Below are 23364 nucleotides of genomic sequence, written 5' to 3'. Positions count from 1 at the left end.
ATTCACATATTATGAGCACGTCAAAATAGTACGTCGTTTCCGGGCAAAATAGTGGCAAAATAGTTGAGGTCATGGACTTCACTACGATTACTAACAGCATCTTGGCAATGCAAGCAAAGCCAGTTTAAATAATTCCTTGAAGAAATGTAGAGGAAATATTCTGACCTATTTCTAATAACCGTAAAATAAATCAAGATAGTTGAGGTCCTAGACTTCACTACGATTACTAACAGCAGCTTGGCAGGGCAAGCAAAGGCAGTTTAAAGAATTCCTTGAAGAAATAGAAACAGAGAGCCAATATTTTGACCTACTTCTAACAACCCTAAAATAAATTCTGCGAGTTGAGTCAGTCATATTCGGTGCATGGAATAGTCTTCTATGGAAGTTAGCATTTATAGTGCTCACGAAACAGCGAAACAGACTCCAGCGTATTTTTCCGCCAGCAAAACTTGAGAATTTCAAATGGAACCACTCAATTTTGACATGAGAAATTTCTCGAAAAAGAGAAATGTCACAAATCCGTCGAAATATGTATACATGTCCAGTAGTATTGAACACACGGTCCTTAAAATCAACTTCAATAATCTTAAAAAATGACTAATATCGACTGTAAAATATACTTCAAAGTTATCACGTAGTGATAAAATTGTCTTAAAAATAAAAAAAATTACACCAAATGATATTGTTGAAATATAGCCTTGAAGTCGTTTTTCGTCGTTTTGTTCTTTCAAATTTAAAATTATCAAGTTAGGTACAAATACCATTGAAAATTTTAAGGGCATCGCATAAAAACCCGTAATTCGTATTCGAGGGGTCATGAAATGAATTTATAATACATTCCTTCCTTTCCCCGTTGACTTTCGATACTGTTCAAAGGTCAATATTTTCGGGGGAAATATAACTGAAAATGAGGATGGTATAACTGAATGTTAAGTTAGCGAACCACCCTCAGCTTAAAAACGAATATAGGTGCGGCAAAAACACTCAGAACTCTACAGAAAATATTTTATTTGTGGGGGTATAAACGGCACGGAAACGTATGGAATTCCAAGCGTTTTGCGAGGCTTAGATAAAAATCATAAATAACAATATTAAAGGGTTTATTTTCTGGGTTTCTAACTACAACTAATATCGAGTGTAATAGCCCCGTCCCAGGACTAACATCGGTTGTAATAACTGTGACTGGGTTGTAAATAATACCAGATTTTCATTTCATTCCACACAGCAATACAAAGTAAGGTATTAAATTAAAATCTATTTTCGCTAGAATAATTTTATTTAATGTTAGACTGAGCTATCCATATAGATCTATTATATTTTGTCTCAAGACAAAAGTGTATAGAAAGACTCTCTACAAATGCATTGTCAAGTATTTTAGTTTTGGTTAAAACAGATGTAGTAGTATAAATATTATGATGATGAACTATCTATGACTGTGAGAGTTGAGCCTGATACTTACCGAAGAAAATTTTCGTATTCTTTCTAACGATTTCTTACTGTCTTTTTGCTAAAAAAATGAAAAAGTATTAGCCAAGATGTGTATGAAAAGTATGTATGGACAAGTCATGTACCCTAACCTTACTAGCATTAGAAAAATAATATGTTAATTGATGAAATAGCATTGAATAATTTGATTAATTTATAAACACTTTAAGAATGTATGAATATGATAATATTTGGATGCCATCTAAAAAATTAATGCTACCTCTAATAAAAAATATAAATGAAAATTTATTGTAATTGCGGGTCGCACCGTGTGTGTTTTGTAGAAGGCGTTTCCATGGTAACGATACACTACTTTATAGAATTGTATGGATGCATATATAATTGTATGGATTGCATTTATAACTTACATTGAAAATTTATTATTATTGTCTCACAAATTTAAATAAATAACTATGATAATTTACATTTGAAAAATAATATGTATGCAATTTGATTTCTTATTTTCACAAATTTTATTGCATTAAGTTTAAATAATTAGTGTTTTTCAATAATTTTAATTTGATATTTTCTATAACATTAACATGTAAAGAATTGCAAATTAGTCATAACAGCCTCCTTTATCGCCAAAATTTTTCACTGGTAGCGCTGGCATCGATTTTATTGTCCCTACCATGACTACGCACACAACGAGTGAACGAGTCCAAAACAGTAAGAGAGAGTTGTTTCAATTCTCTTAAAATGTACAAAGATATTTTGCATAAAAACTGCGCTCTCAACCGAAATGAATACAATATCGCAGTATGAAATAGAGAAAGAAGATGCATTTTGTACAAAATAAAAAAGATTAAGTAAACATTCTATTAATGTACATTTAATTGAGCTTAGAAAATAATAACCTCACTGAACAAAATTATAGAAAAAAAAATGTTTTATTATATTGTAAATATATAATTTTTTGAAATAATAATTGTATAAAGAGCCTAGAATTCAAGAATAGTGTAGTAAAATTACTAAACGTTACAATAAAGCGTTACGTTGTCAAAGCGTTATGGATAAGACGAGTAACTTTTAAAACGAAATTTAAACGAACATCCACCCAAAAATATCGTTTTCAGGAGGATAAAAACAAATGAAAAAACTGCAAGCCATGGATGAATCCATCATAACGATATTGGCCATTGGGAAATGCTTTATGTAAGTACTAAAGACAAAATTTTGTTATAAATAATTAGCTTAGACGAAACAAAAACGGCAATTGCTATTTGCTCAAGTTGCTATCTGTGGATAGTTATATCCACAATTCACCTAGTACGCCTTTACAGGTTTGCCTGACGGACTTACACACTCAGGTATTGAGAATCTAATTTTGATTCTTTTCCGGTTTACTTATATAGGTACCCTATACAGGTAAACCTCTCTGATATAACGTGTATGCTTGGCCTAAAACTGTAGAAAATTAATTTTACTACAATTTTATCAATAAATACAATAACTAACTTAATTAGAATTATTAGTCCAGCATATAATGACCATATCTATTACGGCTAGCCAGTCCAAAGGTACACACATAACTTTCCAAATTAGTTTCAATTTCAAAAATAAAGAAATATACCTACCTGTAAAAGCCTGATGTAATAATCACAATGTGATGCTAAATGACTCTCATTCAATTTTTTTAGCAAATTTTCACGAACACTAAAAATCATTATATAAATATTTGTTATGCATCTATTATTCTGCTAATTAAAAAGTATGCTTTTACGTTAACAAGTACCTAACTAAATATTAAATAAATATTAGTAATCTCCTTCAATAAATTGAAGGAGTATTTTATGACAATTTGCATGATATATGGTACCAGCCATATGTAACTTGCAGTATCGCTGTGATGCATGTAGCATTGCTTGTGGCAGCTTTTAAGGGGAAATGATCTAATACGTTTCGGTAATGTTATACTTACTGAACCAGTAAAGCTAAAATTTGTTGCCAAACGATAAATAATCGTCTCATATGGGATGAGAGCCAATGAAAATTATTTAGTTTACGTTAAGTAGCTCAAACTGAAAACTCATTTTTATAAAAGAAGGTAAATAATTTGCAAGCGTTGAGATTAACATTGAATGTAATCCGTCCAATATCAATTAAATCGCACTTCCCAGCGAAGCTGCGATAACAAATTAGCGGATACCATATATGTATATTCAATTTGCCATAAAATATTCTTTTAAATAAAAAATCTATCTTAATGGCAAACCCCTATACACAAAAGAAAATATCACTGATGATGGTGAAAATCAATGCAATTATTATTAACATAATCCAAAATTTTAAAATCAATTTGAATTGCCGAATTTCTTTTGTGTTTCGTAGCTAATTTTGTAAAGTATTTAAAAATAATTTAGAGAATACCATTTGTGTTATACACCTAATTTCTAAAAATATTAATATTATTTTTCTGAATTGAACCTGTATCAAATCAGGATCTGTGATCTTGAGAGTATGTAGATTTATTCAATTATCAGTCGGCAAATTTCTTTTAAAATATAACCGATAAGAATTATTAACGTCAATTGTTTAAAAAAATACAAAATAAAATGGAACCTGTCTGTGTAAGTATTATGAGTATTAGTTGATCGGCCATGTAACGAAGGTAAACGAGAGTTTAAGTCCATGTATTCATCAAGTCGCTAAAACAAATAAAATTAAAAGAAATTAGTTATAGGCTGAAAAGGTACGTAATACCTTAAGAATTGAGTATTTTATAAAAATTTACTGTAAATTGGTAATTAAACGACTAATATACTAATTTCGAAAAAAATGAGGAATTCGATGAAAAGCACTCGGTAGAATGCTAGTTGTATAAATATTCTATATTCAAGAAGGGCCGTGATACATCATTTGGTTACAAATATCTTTGAAAATATGCAAAATACAAAAAAAAGTTATAATCAATAAATAACTCCGCAAAAAATCAATGTAAAAATTCCTGACAATTTTTTTGACACTTGATGTGTGCAAAATCTCATTCCAGCTCAATAAAATGTAAGATTTATCTCTTTACAAGCCTTAAATAATAACTATAAAAAATAATTTTTAAAAGTACTTTAATTACCGAAGGTGGAAGATTTGAATTATCATAATGCGAATTGCCTTTTCTTTGTGGTATTCTAGACGCAAGTTTAATATTTTGTTGATTCATATTGCGATAATTATCAAATGCATTTTTCATTTGATCGCCGCCTCTAATGGTTGTATTTTCCAGCACAGGTATTCTAAAATTAATCACTTTAGTGGAATTTTATTATACAATGGTAATAGTAGTGAAGTCGATAATAGTAACGGATAAGTGATCATTCCCAGAAATATAATTTAAAAACTAATTTTTTGTTCCTCTGTTTCAAAATTGAACAACGAAGTTAGTCGATACAACTTCGTTGTTCATTTTTGAAAGGGCAGCCAAATTGATTTGTGTCTAGTTAAAAAAGTACCAGTGAATGTGTTAGATACATTTCAAACCATTTAATGTGATAGTAGACCACCATGTGATTATAAACCACCCTGTGATAGTAGAGCAAATCATCATTTATGAATTTTAATCTGATGATCTCATGAGGAGGTTTGGGCTCCACTTGTAAATTATATAAACCGATACGGCATTATTAGGTAGCAAAAGCAAGTCCGTCGGATTCGGACTGTCAAAAGTGCACAAAACAGAGAGAAAGCTTTACTAGTGGCAAATTATGCATATATGTATAATTTGCCAAAGACTCTTAAGTGTTTCGTTAAAACAATATTTATTATATTCATATCTTTAACTCTGACTGCGGTCGGCGGGCGTACGGCTTAGTATTTACTTGGAAGTTCTTGCCATTTAAAGGATACGTAGGCTGGCTGAAGAATGGTTATAGTTCAATAGTATAACCGTAAATTTACATAATAAGAGAGGCAGTCAGACTTAAACACTTTGAGATATTTTAGTCAAATACCCAGGATGCAATCAAATGCATAGTGTCGAAGTTGATAAGATCGAAAATGGGGATAAGATGCCCAAAAAAGTTGTTATTGATTCCACACAAACTGGTGTAGGGAGAAACGCGAAGATTGACAGAATGATATATTTAGCAGTCGGAAAGGAGATTTTGATTCGTGTGAGATCTATGAAATCATAAAGAAAAGGTGGAAGGAAATATAGCATAATCGAGCTATTTATGACCTCTTGGTACCGAATTTTAAAAACCGTAGGATGACCAAGTGCCTACTTAATTTTAATAAAATCAGTTGCGTACAAATACAAGAACGGTGGAATTTCTAGAAACGATCACATACACTCCTCTAGATCATTTCATTTACTTTTTTCTAAACAGCCTTGTAAGTTCTAGCGTAACGATTCCCTCAAAATATTATTTTAAACAGCAACATTAAATTACTAGTGGGATAAAGTTAAGTTACAAACACATTTAATTTAAATAAAGTTTATTTCGTTAGACTCGCTATACCTATAATACAAGCAGTGATAGAAATTTATATACCGGCGATTTTGCGGTCTTTCGGAAAAACGTGACTTATTTCTGGCATAATAGGAGTATTGACTAGTTTTCGGAATTGACTTTATTTTCAAAGCAGACCCTTGGTCGAATTTGCTGAGTGACATTTTTTGAAAAAAAACACAATAATAAAAGGTGTTTACCATATAATTGAGCTATTATCTTTATAGGAACATTAAGTCCATGTGACAGGAAATAATAAGCCGGTCTATTGATTTCCCTCAATGCTTTTAGACTTTTCATTAAATAATGTTTCGAAAAAGAGTTTAAAGTTTTTGACAAATTACGAACTGTTTGACCCACTTTTTGAAATTGAATTTATATTTGAAAGGCAAAATCAAATTTGCCTAATATAAAGTCTAATTTATTTGGTATCTTTTTGAAAAATGCTTACTTTTGATCTTTAATACGGAAATCTTGAGTTTCCTGGGTAGATACAAATTGAGTTCCACAATCCTTTTTTTCTTTAGTGTTTGTTTTCTCAGCCTTTGGAGGCATATTGTCATTTTTCAACTGTGATTTAACTAAATAATTTGATGTATTTGGTGAAACAGTATTATTTATTGATTGTTGAATTTTCTTAGGTACACAATTAGCTCTATATATAAATCTATCGTCTTGCTTATTTGACATTTCACTTTTACCCTGATTGGGGTGGTTTAAAGGATTATTATTACAATGCATGCGAGTACACGAACCAGAAATCGTATCAATTGACTGTTTTTGCGATGAAATAAGACTTTCCTTTTTATCACATTTGGGTTGGAAACGGACATCTTTCTTTTTTTTCAACGAGCGGAATTCTTCATTATACTTTTCCTCATTTGATGATTTTTTGAGTGAGTCTTCTAGATTTGAAGATTCTGTTTTTAATACAGGGGTAGAGAGGTCGTTACGTGACTCGAAAATTCTTTTTTTATAAACATCTATACTATTGCGTGACTTTTTATAAAAACTACTATTATCGATTTGGGAACTATCTTGAAAACCTATTTCGGAATTATTGTTGTTCATATTCTCTAGGTTATTTTTTGCACTTGCGCTTTTGTAATCAGTACTACTGCTTTCAATTTGAAATTGTCTACTACTGTTTTCCAGTTGGTGTCCCGTTTTATCTACATAAGAACAACCCTTTGATAAGTTAGAATCCATTGATGCACTAAACAAAGAAAATTATTTAATACAATAATAGAGGTGCGTTAAGTTTTTAGATTGATAAATGATTTTAAGCTATCATGAATGACTGGATTGTGAATGTTATTGCTCATTCAAAAATCACGAACCTGGACTTTCAACTTCAATTTTGTACGGGAAAATTATACACATCAAAATTTCTGTTAAATCTTTCTGTTAAAACCTTTTTTCGTTAATTAATCTTATTTATCTAAGAAATTACAGACGATAAAGGAATTTTTAAAATATATCTTCTCTAGTTCGTACCTACATCGGAGCAGAAAACTGCGTGCATTTTTTAACTCAGTATTGGGGAAATCATTTTGACATGCGACAAACGGGTCTTTAAATGGACTTATGATGTCAATTGCTTAAATTGGGTTTCAGGAGGCGTTGACGAAACAGATGGGTATTAGGAAACCATAGTAATTTTTATCAATACAATTCAAATGTATGAATGAACTGTCTAATAAAAAAATAGCCCACTATTTTAATGATCAATACATTCCATAGACCACTACTGTTTTATTGAAATTTAAGCCTGCTTATAACTGCCATATTGATTGCTTGACGTCATTAGTAATTTTAAGATTAAAGAACGTAACCTATTATTTTATTAGATGGAAAATAGCAAGGAGAAAACACAATGAACTTTTTCATCCTGGGTAAAAGTACTTGACCAGTCTCCAATTATGATGTAAAATTGATTTTTTTAAAGGGGAATAAGAAAAGGTATATTGACTAGCATGCTTTTTTTATGGTGTATTTTTAATGAATGAGATGCCTGGGAACCATTTATAACCTACTTTTAGATTCTTTTCCTCTCTTAGTCGTTCAAAATTATAAAAATATTTAAAGTATGAAGTAGGTTAACCTGACCCCATGGAATGTTTTTTGAGTGACATCTGGATAAATGTGATACATATCAATATGGATTAGAAATTCGAGTATTAAATTCCTTTCCTGGCGTAGTGACCTCTAGATACATCGAAGAGTTTTTTATAGTTCGCGTCCGTATTTAACGACTCTAAAACATCTGCATGGGAAATTTTAATGCATTTATCGACGAAATCGAACTATGGCCTGAAATAGCCTGGATGGATAACCACATTTTTTCCAATGCGAGTGACAGATTCTAACCTGTAGCATATCAAAATGGTGAAATATAGTGGGCTTAAATTTGAAACTGCCATTGTTTTTTGTAAAAGGATATAATATTCTGACGAAAATTCACGTATTAAAAATATAATTTATGTAAATTTGGTTCAACTATTCTGTATTATACAGTACATCGGTAAGGTAGGAAGATTGTCGCCAGCTTACTAAATTTCAGTTTTACAGCGGGCTAAAGGCAACAACAGTGTAAATACAGTGGAACCACCGTAATCCGGCCCTGGCTAATTCGGCGCTCCCCTGTAATCCGCCATGCCAATCTGTCGCCATATATAATGAAGTATGATTTGTACTTCAAGAGTATAACATATAGAATCTTATCATTGGATTTGCGGTTTGTCGCATTACAAGTATTTGTAAAAAAATTCTTTTAAATAAATTATTCTTTTGTAAAAAATTGCTGACTATAGGTGGGCTAGGCAATACTCTATAACCCGGTAATTTCTTTAGTTCGACACCACCCTACAAAACGTTTGCCAGAGTACCGCGGAGGTTCCACTGTATTTCTTGTGTATTCTTAAACTCAAGTAATAAATTCCATTTCACTTTTTAAATGAGGGCAAACGAACAGGCAACGAGGAAAACGGCTTATCTTGACTTCCAGGAACTAAGCAGTTGCATTGATATGGGATGAATTTTCTGTTTATGTTCCCTGACTCTAACCCTCAATCCTTTTCTATATAAACTAAAATTAAGTTTTTGTTCCAGAATAACGCCAGAAAGTTTCAAATAAGGTACTTGAGGCAAATAAGGCCCATTTATAATTGAATAGAAAAATCATATACCTAAAAAATTAGAACGAGAATTGTAGAAATAATAAAATGTGATCATATCATGAAAAAAATCATCATCGATCATTAATTAAAAATATATGTTTTTAAACAACCGAATGTTAAATTTTAAAGATGCTTATTAAACAAAAGACGTAGTAATTACCTTTTTTTAAAATTATTTACACTAAAAATTTTAAGAGAAAAAAAGCTTTTATAATCCTCAGAGGGTAATAAAACCCACAACATTTAATGAGAAATAAGCTCATATCAGTCCTGCAGAGATCATTCAATAGCATCTGTTTTTATGAACAAAGATTCGCGAATAAGTGATTTCACTTTAGCGTTTGAGATACCTACCAACGCTCGTTCGAAAACCTTCGAAATTATCATAAATTTATTTCATCTTAAATATTCATACTTTTTATAGTTGCGTGATGCCTTATTATCTTATTCGTTCCTTTCAAATTTTTTTCTACCGTACTGCAGGCATCCCAATAACATTTTAAAAATGTATTACACTTTTTTCTTTTTAAAACTTCACGATCTAAACTTAATTTTTACGTTTTTTTTTTCTTTAAAACAATGTCAACTTACCGAACTTTAGCATACTACGAATTCGTGTTTGGAGCTAAGTAACAAAAAATTATTTCAAATTTTAAACTTTAGGACCGCCTGGCTCTCAAACGAATCAATTTTGTACTAAGGCAACTTTAGCTAAATCGACTTATTATAATCCGCATTTTTTCCAATTCTGCCTTGCCGACTAAGCCCTAACATATCGGCCCCAATTATTTTGAAGGCTAATATCTTCGCCCTGATTGGGGATATCGTTTAGAGTGTTGGTACAAAGAACAGATAGGATGATACCTACGAGGATGCACAACCCCCGGAATAATAAGAATGTGTACATTTTTTAATAAGGTAGACATAATTTTTCTATTTTAAAAGTTTTTACTGTACAAATAGCATTTCTGTGGGCTGCATTCTCTGGAAACTGATTACCTATATATAAATACTTAATTGAAATTAATACAAAAGAAGTTAGTATGTGGAATTTATTACCCCCTGCGCCTTATTTGCCGGTACCTTACCTATTTTAAATGATGACAGTAAATATTTAGATACAAATTTTTCCAATAAAGTTATTCTTAAAATAGTATCTTCTGCAATCTGTTGTTCTTGTAACGTAAAACAAACATTGGACACTGTTCTCTATTATATGGATAGTTTGAATCACATTTAAAACTGTTGGTTTCATAGTTATTTCAATTAATGTTCTTTTCATAACTATTTTGATTATTTTGATTTTTTTAGTAATTATTTCGTTACCTTTTATGATCAGTTTGATATACATTTTGAACGTTTTGCATATTGTGTATACTATTGGGTGCAAATTTGTGGGTGCAATGTCTATTAAAGTCTTGTTGTGATTGATTTGGTGATCTATGAAAAAAAGTATTAACTTATTTTTAATATCTTATCAGCCTATTTAATACTAATAACTTTTTAAAAAATAATAATAGAATAACAGAAAATTATACACCTGATTTTGGTTCAATATTCTAATTATACCATGTATATATGAAATATACATAGTATATTAAGTTTAGTCCCAAGTTTGTAACGCTTAAAAATATTGATGCTACGAAAAAAAATTTGGTATTTGTGCTCATAGAATCATCTAATTAGTCCATTTTCGGTTGTCCGTCCGTCCATCCGCCTGTGAACACGATAACTCAAAAACGAAAAAAGATATCAACCTGAAATTTTTACAGCGCACTGAAATTTTTACAGGATGTAAAAAGTGAGATCGAGTTCGTATGAGCAACATAGGTCAATTGAGTCTTGTGTCCGTAGGACCCATCTTGTAAACCGTTCGAGAGAACAAAAGTTTAAATGTAAAAAATGTTCCTTTATAAAAAAATAAACAACTTTTGTATGCAAAATTTTTTTGTAAACATCACTGTTTACTCACGAGGGCACACATTAGATGCCAATTGTATAGTATTTATTAATATGGGATTATCAGTTATATATGTGTGACATGTATAGGTATATGTGTAATGTGATAGAGTAATCAACACTGTCTATACATGGTATTTCAACAATTAACTCAGCCAATTGTTTGTTTTCACTTGTTTTATTACAATTTACCTACAAGAAAAATTAGGTACGGGGGTGAAAACGAGATAAAATTTATAATTTTGACTCGTAATCCTTGCCCTCGCAAACTCTCATAACCAACATTTTCTCGAAATAAATGAATTTTGTTTCAAAAATTTAATTTTATCTCTCTTTACTTCCAGGAAAAATGGAGCTGGGGTGAGAACGAGGAAGGAGATAGAATTGTATAGTTTTGGCTTGAAATTCGTAATCCTTGCTCTCGAAAACCTTTATAAATAATATCGAATTTTTATTCCTATGTATTTGTTGAAAGTGCTTCCGTTAAAACAAATAAATTAAAAAAAAAAAAAAAACACACATCACATCAAACAAATATTTTAAACTTTATAATTATATATATGTCGGAAAATACTTTGTTCTCTAAATATTGTAAAGAAAATTTGGTTATTTTATTACTGTTTTTAACTATTAAGCTATAATTTCATATAAACGCAACAATTCTACAAAAATAGACTAATAAAAACCCTTTTTTATATTTGCAACAATCTGCATTTCGAAAAAAGTGTTTTAAGAATATGTTCAAAAAGCAAAAATTATCCCCTAAACAGTAGCATCAATATTTTAAAGCGTTATTAACTTTTGACGAAAGTAAGTATACCTTGATAAATCCCTATATATTATAAATGTGAAAGTAAGTATGTTTGTTTGTTTGTTACGCTTTCACGCTGAAACTAGCTAATGGTTTTTAATGAAACTGTGCAGCAATATAGCTGATATATCAGAATAACATATATATATTTATATAACTATAATTTAAAAAGATATATTTAAAAAAAATAAAAAAATTTAATTCAATTTGACGTTTACCATTTTTGAAATTTTTACAGAAATCTTTAATTTATGGTTCAAAACGATGATTATAGATGGAGCAGAAATATGATCATCATTTTGAACCATAAATTAAAGAATTTAGTAAAAATTTTAAATAGTAAATGTCAAACAAATCATGGCCAACTATTCTGATATATACTCAATAAATTATGACTATTTTACATTTAAACAAATTGAAAACTGTGTATTATAACAAGAGAGGGTGGAGGCTGTAAAGCGATGGTTTTTACTTTTAAGCCCAATGAAGCAGGCGGGTATCAATCTAGTATTACATATATACAGGATATAATAAGTACTCTTGCGATTTCGAATACCTGGCGGCATCGCAAAAACTGTGAAAATATGGTTGAATTTCGTTACCTTTTATGATCATTTTGCGATACAGAAGTGGATGCGAAATTTGGAGTACTCTGATATGCACTTTTAAATTGTACTTGTCTGTTATTAGCTCCTTGATAAGGATTTGATAAGTTATACAAATTGTTTTCCCGCCGTTGATTGTTTGACATGTATGGATTTTCTTCCTGGTGTTGATCTGATGATCTATATAAATTCTCTTCTTGTCGTTGATTTGGTGATATGTACAAATTTTCTTCTTGTCGTTGATTTGATGATTTATACAATTTGTTTTCCTGTCGTTGATTTAATGCTCTATATGTGTTGTTTTCTGGTCGTTGATTTGATGTTCTTAACGAATTGTGTTCCTGTCGATGATTTGGTGATCTAGACAAATGAAAGATAAAACCGCATAGAACAGCGAATCTTAAATATAATTAAAAAAATTAAAGTAAAAGTATAAGCTTTAATTGCACTAAAAGAAACGTAAATTATTTAATTTTACTAAAAGTAACGTTTTGCTATGATTCATCTACATATGACTATACTTGACCATACGCAAAAGCTTGAAGTTCTCAGTTAAAAATTGTAAAATAGCTGGTAAATTCAATCTAGCTTTTGTTAAATCCGTCATAAGAAATTATTTTATGGCATGTTTCGAAATGGCCACCATTATTTGACAAAAATATATTCTCACGGACTTTTGGAAGAAATTATGGGAGTCATTCTCACGTTCTATTATGATAATTTTTTGAATTTTGATATATTTCGTAAGAGTACCAAAGAATGAACGATGAATGACTGGAGAGCATCATGGGTAAACTTGACCCTTAGTTTGTCACTCCAGGGTCCACTTTTCTGTTTTTGTCGAAACCAACAATACAATGGATTCTCAGTTTGCCTTTATGATTTTAGTTCTAATCTGCCTAAAAGATTCTTTTCTCGGACTTGATAGAATCGATTACAGTATTATTTATAACCTCTTTACTAGCATAACTAGCCATGACCCCATAGCCATGACCTCATGCATTTCCAAAATCATAGAGCACTCCAGAAAATTTCGATTGGAATGGTAATGCAAACACCACGGTAATTTTACTCATTTCAGTTTTTTTGTAGCTTGTTGCACCACAGCCATCTCACTCTTTTCCATGACACTCATGGATTTCATAGACCCGTTTCTGTTCACTGCAAGGTACGGTTCTCAGCACTATACGGTTTAACCTGTAGGTACACAGTAGACATCGAGACGCTAGTACACGATAATGAAATCCTGCAATATACTGACAATATTGTCATTTACTCGCCCTTTCAATATATAAAAGAGATATCGCAAGGGGTTTAATTCAAGTAAAGGATAATTTAGCCGAATTTAATGTAGAAATTTTCACAACCAAATCCACCAGAATTAGTTTCTTCCGCCACTTGACTAGCCGAAATTCCGCGAAATCTGCTAGTTATCCCGATCTCTCTCTTGTTCTATGTAGTATGAGCACACAACTACTATTTCCGCCCGTGAGTATAAACTGATTTTAATGCCATTCGATCAACATAGTGAAGCGCAGATCCTTTTACCCTACTTACATTCGATCATGCTTTTATTGGGACGTGGCAAAATTAAAACCTTCGGAAATCTGCCTCTGTCGGTAAGAAATCGGCCGGTTACAGCGAAGTCATTGCCGTCTGTGGCAGCCATAGTCCTGGTGAGATCTCTGAATTATACTAATGCAGGCGAGAGGAGTGGGCAAAGGACCTCAATGAATTTGTCATACGTACATATTTCGAAGTAACTAGACTGAAGATGGAAATTGTACAAAGCTTTTACATACGCTTACCCACACTTAATTCACGTAACTGAAAATAGAGATTAGCAAACGTTTTATTGTCAATAAAAAACTTATCCCGATTTTTCGCTTCAACACAATTTTTAAAAACAACAATTTTTAATCACCTTTTTTTTATTATAAAAAGACACAGAGAATACGTAACCAATAAAAAGTACTGCGAATTTCTATGCCAAATATGTGAAACATTCGCAGCGCAGCGTTGCACACAGTTATACACATCATTATTGAATAAAAGAATTCTACGCTCAGCATGGTAAAAATTCGCTTCAGTAACGACTTTCAGTTATATCGAACCGTCTATGAAGGTACAAACGAACTTTTACCAGTATCTCATGAGGATACAACAACGAGCGATCTATACAATAAGGATGTCACTCACTCCTATTGGTCTAGAATATGGTCCGATGTGGATAGATTAATGTCCACACTTTCCTGAACGGTTAGTATTGTAAGCATATTGTAAAAAATTTCGGATACGGAACCCTAAACTCGCAATTGAAACATAGCTAAAAACACTCTCCATTAAATTACCTTTCAAACGAAACAAAAAAAACAAAATCGGTTCATTCATTTCTGTGGCACTACGATGCCACAGACACATCTTTTTTGGTTCGGGGGTTAAAATTAAACTGTGAATAATTAAGTATTAACAGTACTCGTCCAGTAGAAAAAAACTCAAACTAATTGTATACTTAAAATCGCTGAATTTTTTATAATTTTACATAGTTCTTTTTTGTTTCATATTTTTTACTAAACAAAACAATTCTGCTATTCAAAATAGGGATTTCAAATCACAAAAACGAAGTTAAGTTTTATTCGAGCATCACTCACAAAAAGCGGATATTAGAAATATATTTTATCCTCCAAGTTGCAAAATTTTTGTACGAAAAAATACACCTCTTAAAAGCTCTATAAAGCATAATAGGTGGGAGAACGTTGTCACAATCGTTTAAAGAGAATGTACAAATCGTCTCATAAGCTGATTTATGAGACGAGAAATTGCATTATAACGAGACTATAAAGTGGTGATATGACCATATCAGTGAAGACCATAAAGTGGCAGTAAAATTAAAATTATTACCTGTTTGCTGAATTTTGTGAGTTCTGGTCCCTCTTCAAATTATGATCACTTCCAGCACGTAAATGATCGTAAAATTGGTCCATTATATCAGTAGGAATGGCATCAGTACATTGATCTATAGATATACTAATAAAATATGCTTTTAAATACGAATAAGTGAAAAAAAATTGATCGAGTTAATTGTTAAAATACTCTCTATAGGCAGTATTGAATATCAGTGTTAGCATTTTTTTTTATAACTTTGAAAAACAAACATTAATGTTGGATAAAATGGCTGCCAAAAGGGAACATTATTTTTCATATTTTGAAATCTATATGGTTTGAAATAATTTTTTTTTTTAAATTACCCCGAAAATCGACCTCTTTTTATTGCTACTTATTAATTTACAACTCTCTATTTTTTGGAAAAAAAATTTATTAAAGTTTTGGAAAAAAAGGAAAATAGGGTTTTGCCCTAATTTGCGCCCTCAAGAGAGAATCTATTATATTCACGCAAAAAGGTTTCTGACAGAAGTTGATTATTTTTTCATAAGGAACAATTAAGTTAACAAGATTCACTCAATTGACCTATGGTACTCGTTTACAAACTCAAACTCAGACTCACTTTTTACACCTTGGGCATGTTATAAACAACACAACTTAATATACTCTGACTATTACAATATCTTTGACTCTGATACATACATTTCATATACTGGTTGTTTAATTTACATCTTTGCATAGTAGTACATCTTCCACGAGTATGAGAGAGTACATATGCATACATTAAGCAATGCGTACAAGAAAACAAGAAAGAGGTGTTATAGGTATGTTTTCTTGCATTGTGTTGAATGTAGCTTCGATACGCGTTGAATTGTGCACAGCACACACAATAGCACACAGCACCAGTCGAACCATTGTAACCATTGTACAGCTAAAAGGGAAACGAAGCTATAAAACTTGCAAGAAACATATGACACCTATGAAACCCGTTTCTTACACGCATTGCTTAACACATGTACTCTGTCATACTCGTGGAAAATGCTTATGCCAAAATGTAAATTAAACATAGTGTATATAGGGTTTAAAATGTTTAAAAAATAAGAAACTCATTGTACTACCATTCTGGTGCCGATGAAGGACGGGTAATATCAGAAAATCGAACAGCACTTGTATCACATGCGTTTCCTGTAAATAATGCATACATTATTGATAAGTGATAATACAAATATTTGTTTTGTAATACTGACCGTGAGGAATACAACTATCAGATCCATGGCCATAAAACTGCGGTAAACTTTGATGACTAAAATTATCAACTCTGAATTTAAGATAAGAATTTAAATTACTATTAACATTATTTAGTATTTATGAAGGTATTGTTAGAGCTGTCTTTAATAAATGTGTGGTTCTTAGCACATAGAACTATGAGGATAGGTACAATAAAAAACAAGTATGGATATCTTTAAGCCGTTTTCGAAGGCAAGTTAAAAGTCACCCAACGTCCTCAAAAGATTTATGTACTGTCTTTTGAACCACGTTATTAAGATTATCCAGATCCAGGTAAAATTCGCCCACCCCCAAGCACCAATTTTAATTCTATTCCCTTGGACACTTCACGGAGTTCACGGTTATTGTAGTAGGTTAAATTATAGCTCACGTGCTATTCTATATGTACAAGCAATAATACATCATCAAGTTTCATCAAAATCCGCCCAGTAGTTTTTTCAAACCTCTAAAAAGAGACAAACCTCTATTACATTCTCACAAACTTTCACAATTTAAGAGTAGGGTAAATTGTTATTCATTTCTAATTATTTAAAAATATGTTACAATTAAAATTTGATTTTCTGGTTGATTTTTTCTTTTTTTTGAATACAACAATGAATGTTAAAACTGACTACTACCGACGTTAAAGTAATAGACTTCTTTTTCATCCTGATGTAATGTATATAGTTTTTTTTCATCCTGATGAATTGATGGACAGATTTGGGAGTAAGTGCTCAGAAAAAAATTATTTAATCCTCCCCCTTTCTTTCCAAACTAACTTCTTAACATTAATTGAATTAAAAAATTTTACACTTGAATGATCACCAGTTTTTCTAACCACGAGCAAACCCAGCTTGTGGTGCAAGAGAGGAGAGGAGTTGAAAAACAAACATTTTAGTCTCGAAAGGGGCCAAATAAAAAACTTTTGACCTAAAAATTTCATAAATTCATCAATATTTTTCCAGAAACACATACTTAGTCAACTAATTCAATATTCCAATCCCAGAAGAGGATTGCTGCTTTGACCCCCCCTCCTTTCAGTTAACTCATATTTCTATGCATAAAGACAACTCTATGTATTTACACACTGTGAATGAATTACTCGGCACTGTTTCAAAATTTACAACTGTTTAAAATATTAAACTTTATGCTAGTGTTAAGTAAATAATAATAATAACTTATGAATAACAATTTTGATATACCCTTAGAGATATGACGATAGAGAACGCTAGCCTGTAAGTGGATGCAATATGCGAAGCGAGGCTAGCCTGTAGCAGATGCTCGCGTTCTCTATGTATAATATTCTATGCATATACCTATGATGGATCAACTTTGCATATAATGTTGCATGATGATTTTCCCAATATGAATTATAATGCGCTGCCCAGCGTAGGTAGCTAAGGGTGACATTTTTCTGGTAACATATATCACACAAAATACTTAAAAATATTCTCTCAAAAAACAAAAATGGGAAGATTAAATTTTCTTCTTTCAAGCTAAAATAGTTTCAGTATCTGGGATTTTGTGGATAGGAAATATTTTAAGATTTTTAGCAGTGTAGACCGATTAGACCGCTATGCATGCACCAATTAAGTTGTGCTATACTGGACCAAATTATTTTGAGAATAAGAGGTGTCGTTAATTTGTCTCAATTCCATCATATTGGTTTGTGTTCATAAAAATTCGAGATTCATTTATTGTGTTTGATATAAAGAAAAGGCTTGAAGAGCACGTTCAAATGCGCATATTATTTTGAAAAAAAAACACATGTTATACAAAAGCAAAATAAAGTAACAGTATAAAATCATAAGAAATATTTTATCTAACTAGATTGCGCATTTCTCTTATTCAGTGTGAGTGAATTTCGAGAAAGTTAAAAACTGCAACTGTGTTCAGTTTCCTTTCTGAGTAAGTTCTTTCACAGTGTGTAAATGAATTTTTCATGAAAATTTTAATACCCCGTATAACAATTTTGGTTTACAGTTACACCGCATGCTGTAAGATTATCATCAAGCGTTGGTAAACCATAAAGACCATTTGAAGTATATTGGTGAGTATCGTCACAACCCTGTTGATTCAAAAAACAGGTATAAAAAACCACAAAAAGGTAAATCTATTGATATATTTCATTATACAAGATGTTGTATTCACTCCGTGCATGAGTTTTATTTCGAACAATTACCATAGTAACGACACTCTACTTTATTAATATAATTGTATGGATGGACATATAAGTTTATGTATGGTTTGTATTGTAAGATTCCTTTCTACCAAATTTAAATAATAATTATTTTAATTTACATTTAAAAAATATTTTAAACAAGTTCAATTGCAATTTGCAATAATTTTAATTTAACAGTTACTATACCATTTACAAGTAAACAATTGGAAATTAGTCATAATTTAAGCGCTGAGGTCGATTTAGGTGTCCCCTCCAGCTGCAATGCTCCCTATCAATAATTACCTGCAGAAATTTTCACTTCTTAAATAATTGCTTATAACGGCGAAGATAATTAACCAAATCAATTAAGAAATTAATCTAATGACAGAGCACTTAGAAAGGGCAAGATGTCTTAATTCAAGATAATTTTAATGGTAGATAAGGAATGGTGGATACGGAAAACTTCAATGAAGCCTCTCTCCGTAACATAACTCTGGGAAATGGCCAATATCGTGAAAACTGTGAATAGTATAATTTAACTTGCTAGTTTATGAAATATATTTTTGAATCACTTTATTTAAAAGTTTTAGTTTTTACAATTTTTTTCTCCAATTATGTATAAGGTATTTGTTTCCCTACAGTATTGTAAAAAAGTTTTGGTTTATTGCACGGTACATACATATAAACGGAATACATGCTTTCTAGTCAAATAATGTGTTAGTTTTAGCTTTACAATACCACGCAACTACAAAAACATATAATATATTGTGTGCAATTGCTGCTTATAAATTTGATAGTATAGATATATCTCGTCAATCATCAATACTCTAACTATAGTCGTCTCTGTTCATTAAATGATGGATCTTCAATGAACTCATAATTAATTTAAAATTTTGTTTATATATCATCGACAACCTTATATTTTTATGGTATTATTTATTATAAACTACAAGATTTTCTAAATATTTTAGATAGTTTTTTATCACACTCTTTAGCTTTTTGATATAGAAATATCCAATTGAAAAGGATAACCTATATGATTCATCATTTTTTCAGCCAACTTTGAAAGATAAAATAATAGTAAAAAGCCTAACGATAAAATAATAATAAAGTGACCTAGCAATTTTTTATGATTTTTGGAAACTTTGTTAATCAAAAAATGTATTTATAAAGTTTTATTGAAATCCCTAGTATTATTCAATCCTTGCATATCTCCTTAAAATCTTTCGCCACCTAAAGTCTGCTGCCTTGAATTTCCCATCTCAACATATGGGTAACTCAATCACTGCATGTGAGCACGAAAGTTTTTAACAATAGTTCAGTTAAAACAAAACACGATTTGTTATTGTCTACAACGACGCATTACAAGAGTGTTAGCAAGAAAATATAGTGCTATTATAGTGACATAAAACTGTGTTTTTCTACTTACACAAATAAAGTATACACTAAAGTAGAGAAAAAAAATTAAATATACAATACTAATACATACTTGAGGCATACAGCGCCCAGATGTCAGCCGACCTCCGTAGTAATACGAATTATCTGTTAATGTAAATTAATTTGTTTAGTTTGTTTAGCTTAAATATAGGTAATCACTTAAGTTGGGAAAAACTGTTACGCAAAATGATTTAATTAAGCTGACTCTATAAAAAAAATTGGTCAAGAGCGAGTCGAACTCGCACACGAAGGGTTCCGTACCATCGTACAAGATATTTTATTAAATAGTTTTGAAAATGAAAAACCAAGTACGGAACCCTAAACTCGCACTTGACCGGCTTTTGTGATTCCTGGATATACTTTTTTAGTGTAAGTGGGTCATTTTTGTATAAAGATGAAATTATTTTCTACGATCATTGTAAAGCCATCCATGATTATAGACAAAAGCTATACTTGTAAATATAACTACAACTATTATTACCCTCTATAATTATCGAGAAATATTATTTTTTAATTCCATCTATTATTATAAACTAAAAACTACTCATATATTGAAAAAAAATTTCCGTTTTCCATTATTAATTTATAATTTTTATAATTTTTTAAAATTAACTTACCACATTGACCACACCAATGTCCAAGTGATTCGCAAGTTGAACATGGTGTGTAAGAATGATGACCACCATAGTAATTTCGAGCTCCTGAAAATATGTACTATATAGTTCTTTTAAACATTAGGAAAGTTTTTATTATCGTCTTAAGATGACTAAAACGGTCAATTTTTAAGACCTTTAGATACCATTTGATACGAATTTTCTAAGAGGATTTTAAATTTTTTCAAAGATGGCAACTATTAGACCCATTTATCACACTCGATAATTGTCTTAGAATTTTAGCATATGTCAAAAATTTATTTTTAGAAGGACCTAAAAATTTCAGACATGGATTCTGGGCCAATTAATTGTTTTAACAAATAATAATAAGAAAAATTTTCGCATCGTAAAGTAGGTATCACCAAGTCTAACCTCAAGTAGAGACACGACCTTCGTGAAGGTAATTTAAAAATATGTATATAAAATATACATAGTATATTTACACAATTAACGATTTTTTAATTATTTAAAACTTGCGAAATTTTAATTATTTACACTAATACTACACATAAGTTTCCGCATTATCTACATTCTGATGAAAACTGTTAGCGGATAAACAAACAGGCAGACGCGGATAGCGACTTTCTTTTATACCGTGTATAATAAATAGAGATATTAATAAATCAACAATGATAATCCGATTGCAAAAGAGACTCGATAAATTGTTCAACGTATTCTTTTAACAATTATAGGCGTCTCAAACTACTAAATTTATATTAATTTTTTAGATAGTTTTTTCATTATTAACTTACCGCATTTACCACACCAACGGCCAAGTGATACGCAGGTATTGCAAGGATTTATATTATGCCCTCCACCGTGATGATAATAATGTCTGTTTTCTGCAACAATTAAATAAAATTCTTTTTAACTTATGAAATTTTTAATCAAGTTTGTAAAATGGTAATAGAACATATTGCTCTCGGAAGTGGCTGAAACTATTTCAGCCTTGGTTAGAAGAGAAGAGAAACTTGTGAACGAACCACATGGTTAGCATGCGAAAAGGATATTTCTCATTTTTCAAAAAACATCTTTTTTAATATTTTATTAGCTCTCCCATATTCACTGGATGATTTTTATGACAAAACACGTACAACGATACGCATAAACATTGGAAATGGCTGAAGAACATAAAATTAAAAGAAAAACGTAAGAACTTAACAATTTTATCGTTTATGTCAATCAAAAATTGAAATCGTGTGCCGCTCCCAAGTTAATATTTAACGGTTAAACGAATTGTTAAAGACATCTTCTTCAATACCTGACTCATTAGACAAGATACAAATATTATTATCAATTATTTAATGATGGATTTTGATTGAAATTATCACAGGCAGTATTAGATCTCGTACTTGAAAATGCAGATTTTGCAGTTGATACAGTAGCTTTTGGCATATTCCAAGGATATAAAGTATGCCTTACACCTTTTTCAATTGTTGTTTTTGCTCGTAACACTAATTCTGCTATTTTAGCAGGAATTTTACCAGTTTTTTCATACTCGCTTCGAAACTCTTTTATTGCTATTTTATCAGCATTTATGATATCTTCATAAGTTTTACTTTCGTCATAAGCTATGTCATGTTCACGGGCTACAGCATCCACCGAATTTACAGGTTCACCTTTGTTTATCGAATTCCCAGGCCCTAAGTACTTATATCCAGGCCAATTCTTAGAACGGTGGCGTGAAGCTGAAATGAAAACGGCTTTTATAAGCCAAACCGAATCCTTACGGCAGTAGGTATAAAACTGTAGCTGAGTTTGACATAACGCTTAAGAGGTAAAGTTGAAAATATAAATTAGTATTTTTAATTCGATCGAAAAAGTAAATGTTATGTTTTTATAGTATGTTTAAGAGGGTAGTACTTTTTGGTACTGCGAAACCTACAAACGCCTGGTGGATTTTATTTATAGAAACATATCCAGGTTTCCCCTGTGGGAATAAATATGTTCTGGATACAAAAAATTTTGAAAAATGAATTTCATAGCCGTTTCCTATCTGATAATAAAATTAACATGAAGATCATCATTTTACGGGTTGCTTTTACTTTGACCATGTTACTTATTTTCAGCGTAATTTCATATTTAAAATTATTCGTAGTTAATTGTTTTACTTACCACATTTACCACACCAACGACCCATTGATTCACATGTATTGCACGGCACTACCATTCGCCGCCTACCATAATAATCGCTATATTCTGAAATTTTTAAATAGAATAAACTTCTTTTTTTTTACTTATTCCAACGAACTACCGAAAAAGATATGTTTATGCAAATAACTAAATAATATTTATGTAAACCATAGAAACAATAACATAGAACCGTAATGTTGCCATCAAACGGTTGATCGTTATAGACAGGAGCCTAAAAAAAATTCTCGTAAAACTGTTTTCGTCTGTCTTATATTACCTGTATGAAATACACAGGCATGCACGCATTTATACAATAATTAAAAATATTATAATAGCGCTTTGAT

General features: G+C 30.9%; 1 protein-coding gene across 1 annotated transcript in view; it reads right to left on the bottom strand.

Moving 5' to 3' along the window:
• LOC123293629 overlaps positions 1 to 23364 on the bottom strand; it is a 49820-nt gene that overhangs the window by 440 nt on the left and 26016 nt on the right. The window contains exons 19-33 of the mRNA XM_044874543.1: positions 23003 to 23086; positions 21640 to 21729; positions 20852 to 20935; positions 20287 to 20339; positions 18595 to 18704; positions 16618 to 16688; positions 16489 to 16555; positions 15389 to 15514; positions 12485 to 12847; positions 10439 to 10552; positions 6385 to 7149; positions 4559 to 4718; positions 4048 to 4133; positions 3063 to 3141; positions 1460 to 1507 (exon numbers count right to left, since the gene is read on the bottom strand). Of these exons, the coding sequence (XP_044730478.1) occupies positions 1460 to 1507; positions 3063 to 3141; positions 4048 to 4133; positions 4559 to 4718; positions 6385 to 7149; positions 10439 to 10552; positions 12485 to 12847; positions 15389 to 15514; positions 16489 to 16555; positions 16618 to 16688; positions 18595 to 18704; positions 20287 to 20339; positions 20852 to 20935; positions 21640 to 21729; positions 23003 to 23086 (2300 nt within the window). The remainder of the gene's footprint in view (positions 1 to 1459; positions 1508 to 3062; positions 3142 to 4047; positions 4134 to 4558; positions 4719 to 6384; positions 7150 to 10438; positions 10553 to 12484; positions 12848 to 15388; positions 15515 to 16488; positions 16556 to 16617; positions 16689 to 18594; positions 18705 to 20286; positions 20340 to 20851; positions 20936 to 21639; positions 21730 to 23002; positions 23087 to 23364) is intronic.

Source organism: Chrysoperla carnea, chromosome 1 (genome assembly GCF_905475395.1).
Source record: "Chrysoperla carnea chromosome 1, inChrCarn1.1, whole genome shotgun sequence".
NCBI classification, from domain to species: Eukaryota; Metazoa; Arthropoda; class Insecta; order Neuroptera; family Chrysopidae; genus Chrysoperla; species Chrysoperla carnea.
Note: the sequence above shows the minus strand (reverse complement) of the source record. Positions and strands in the feature narration are given on the sequence as shown.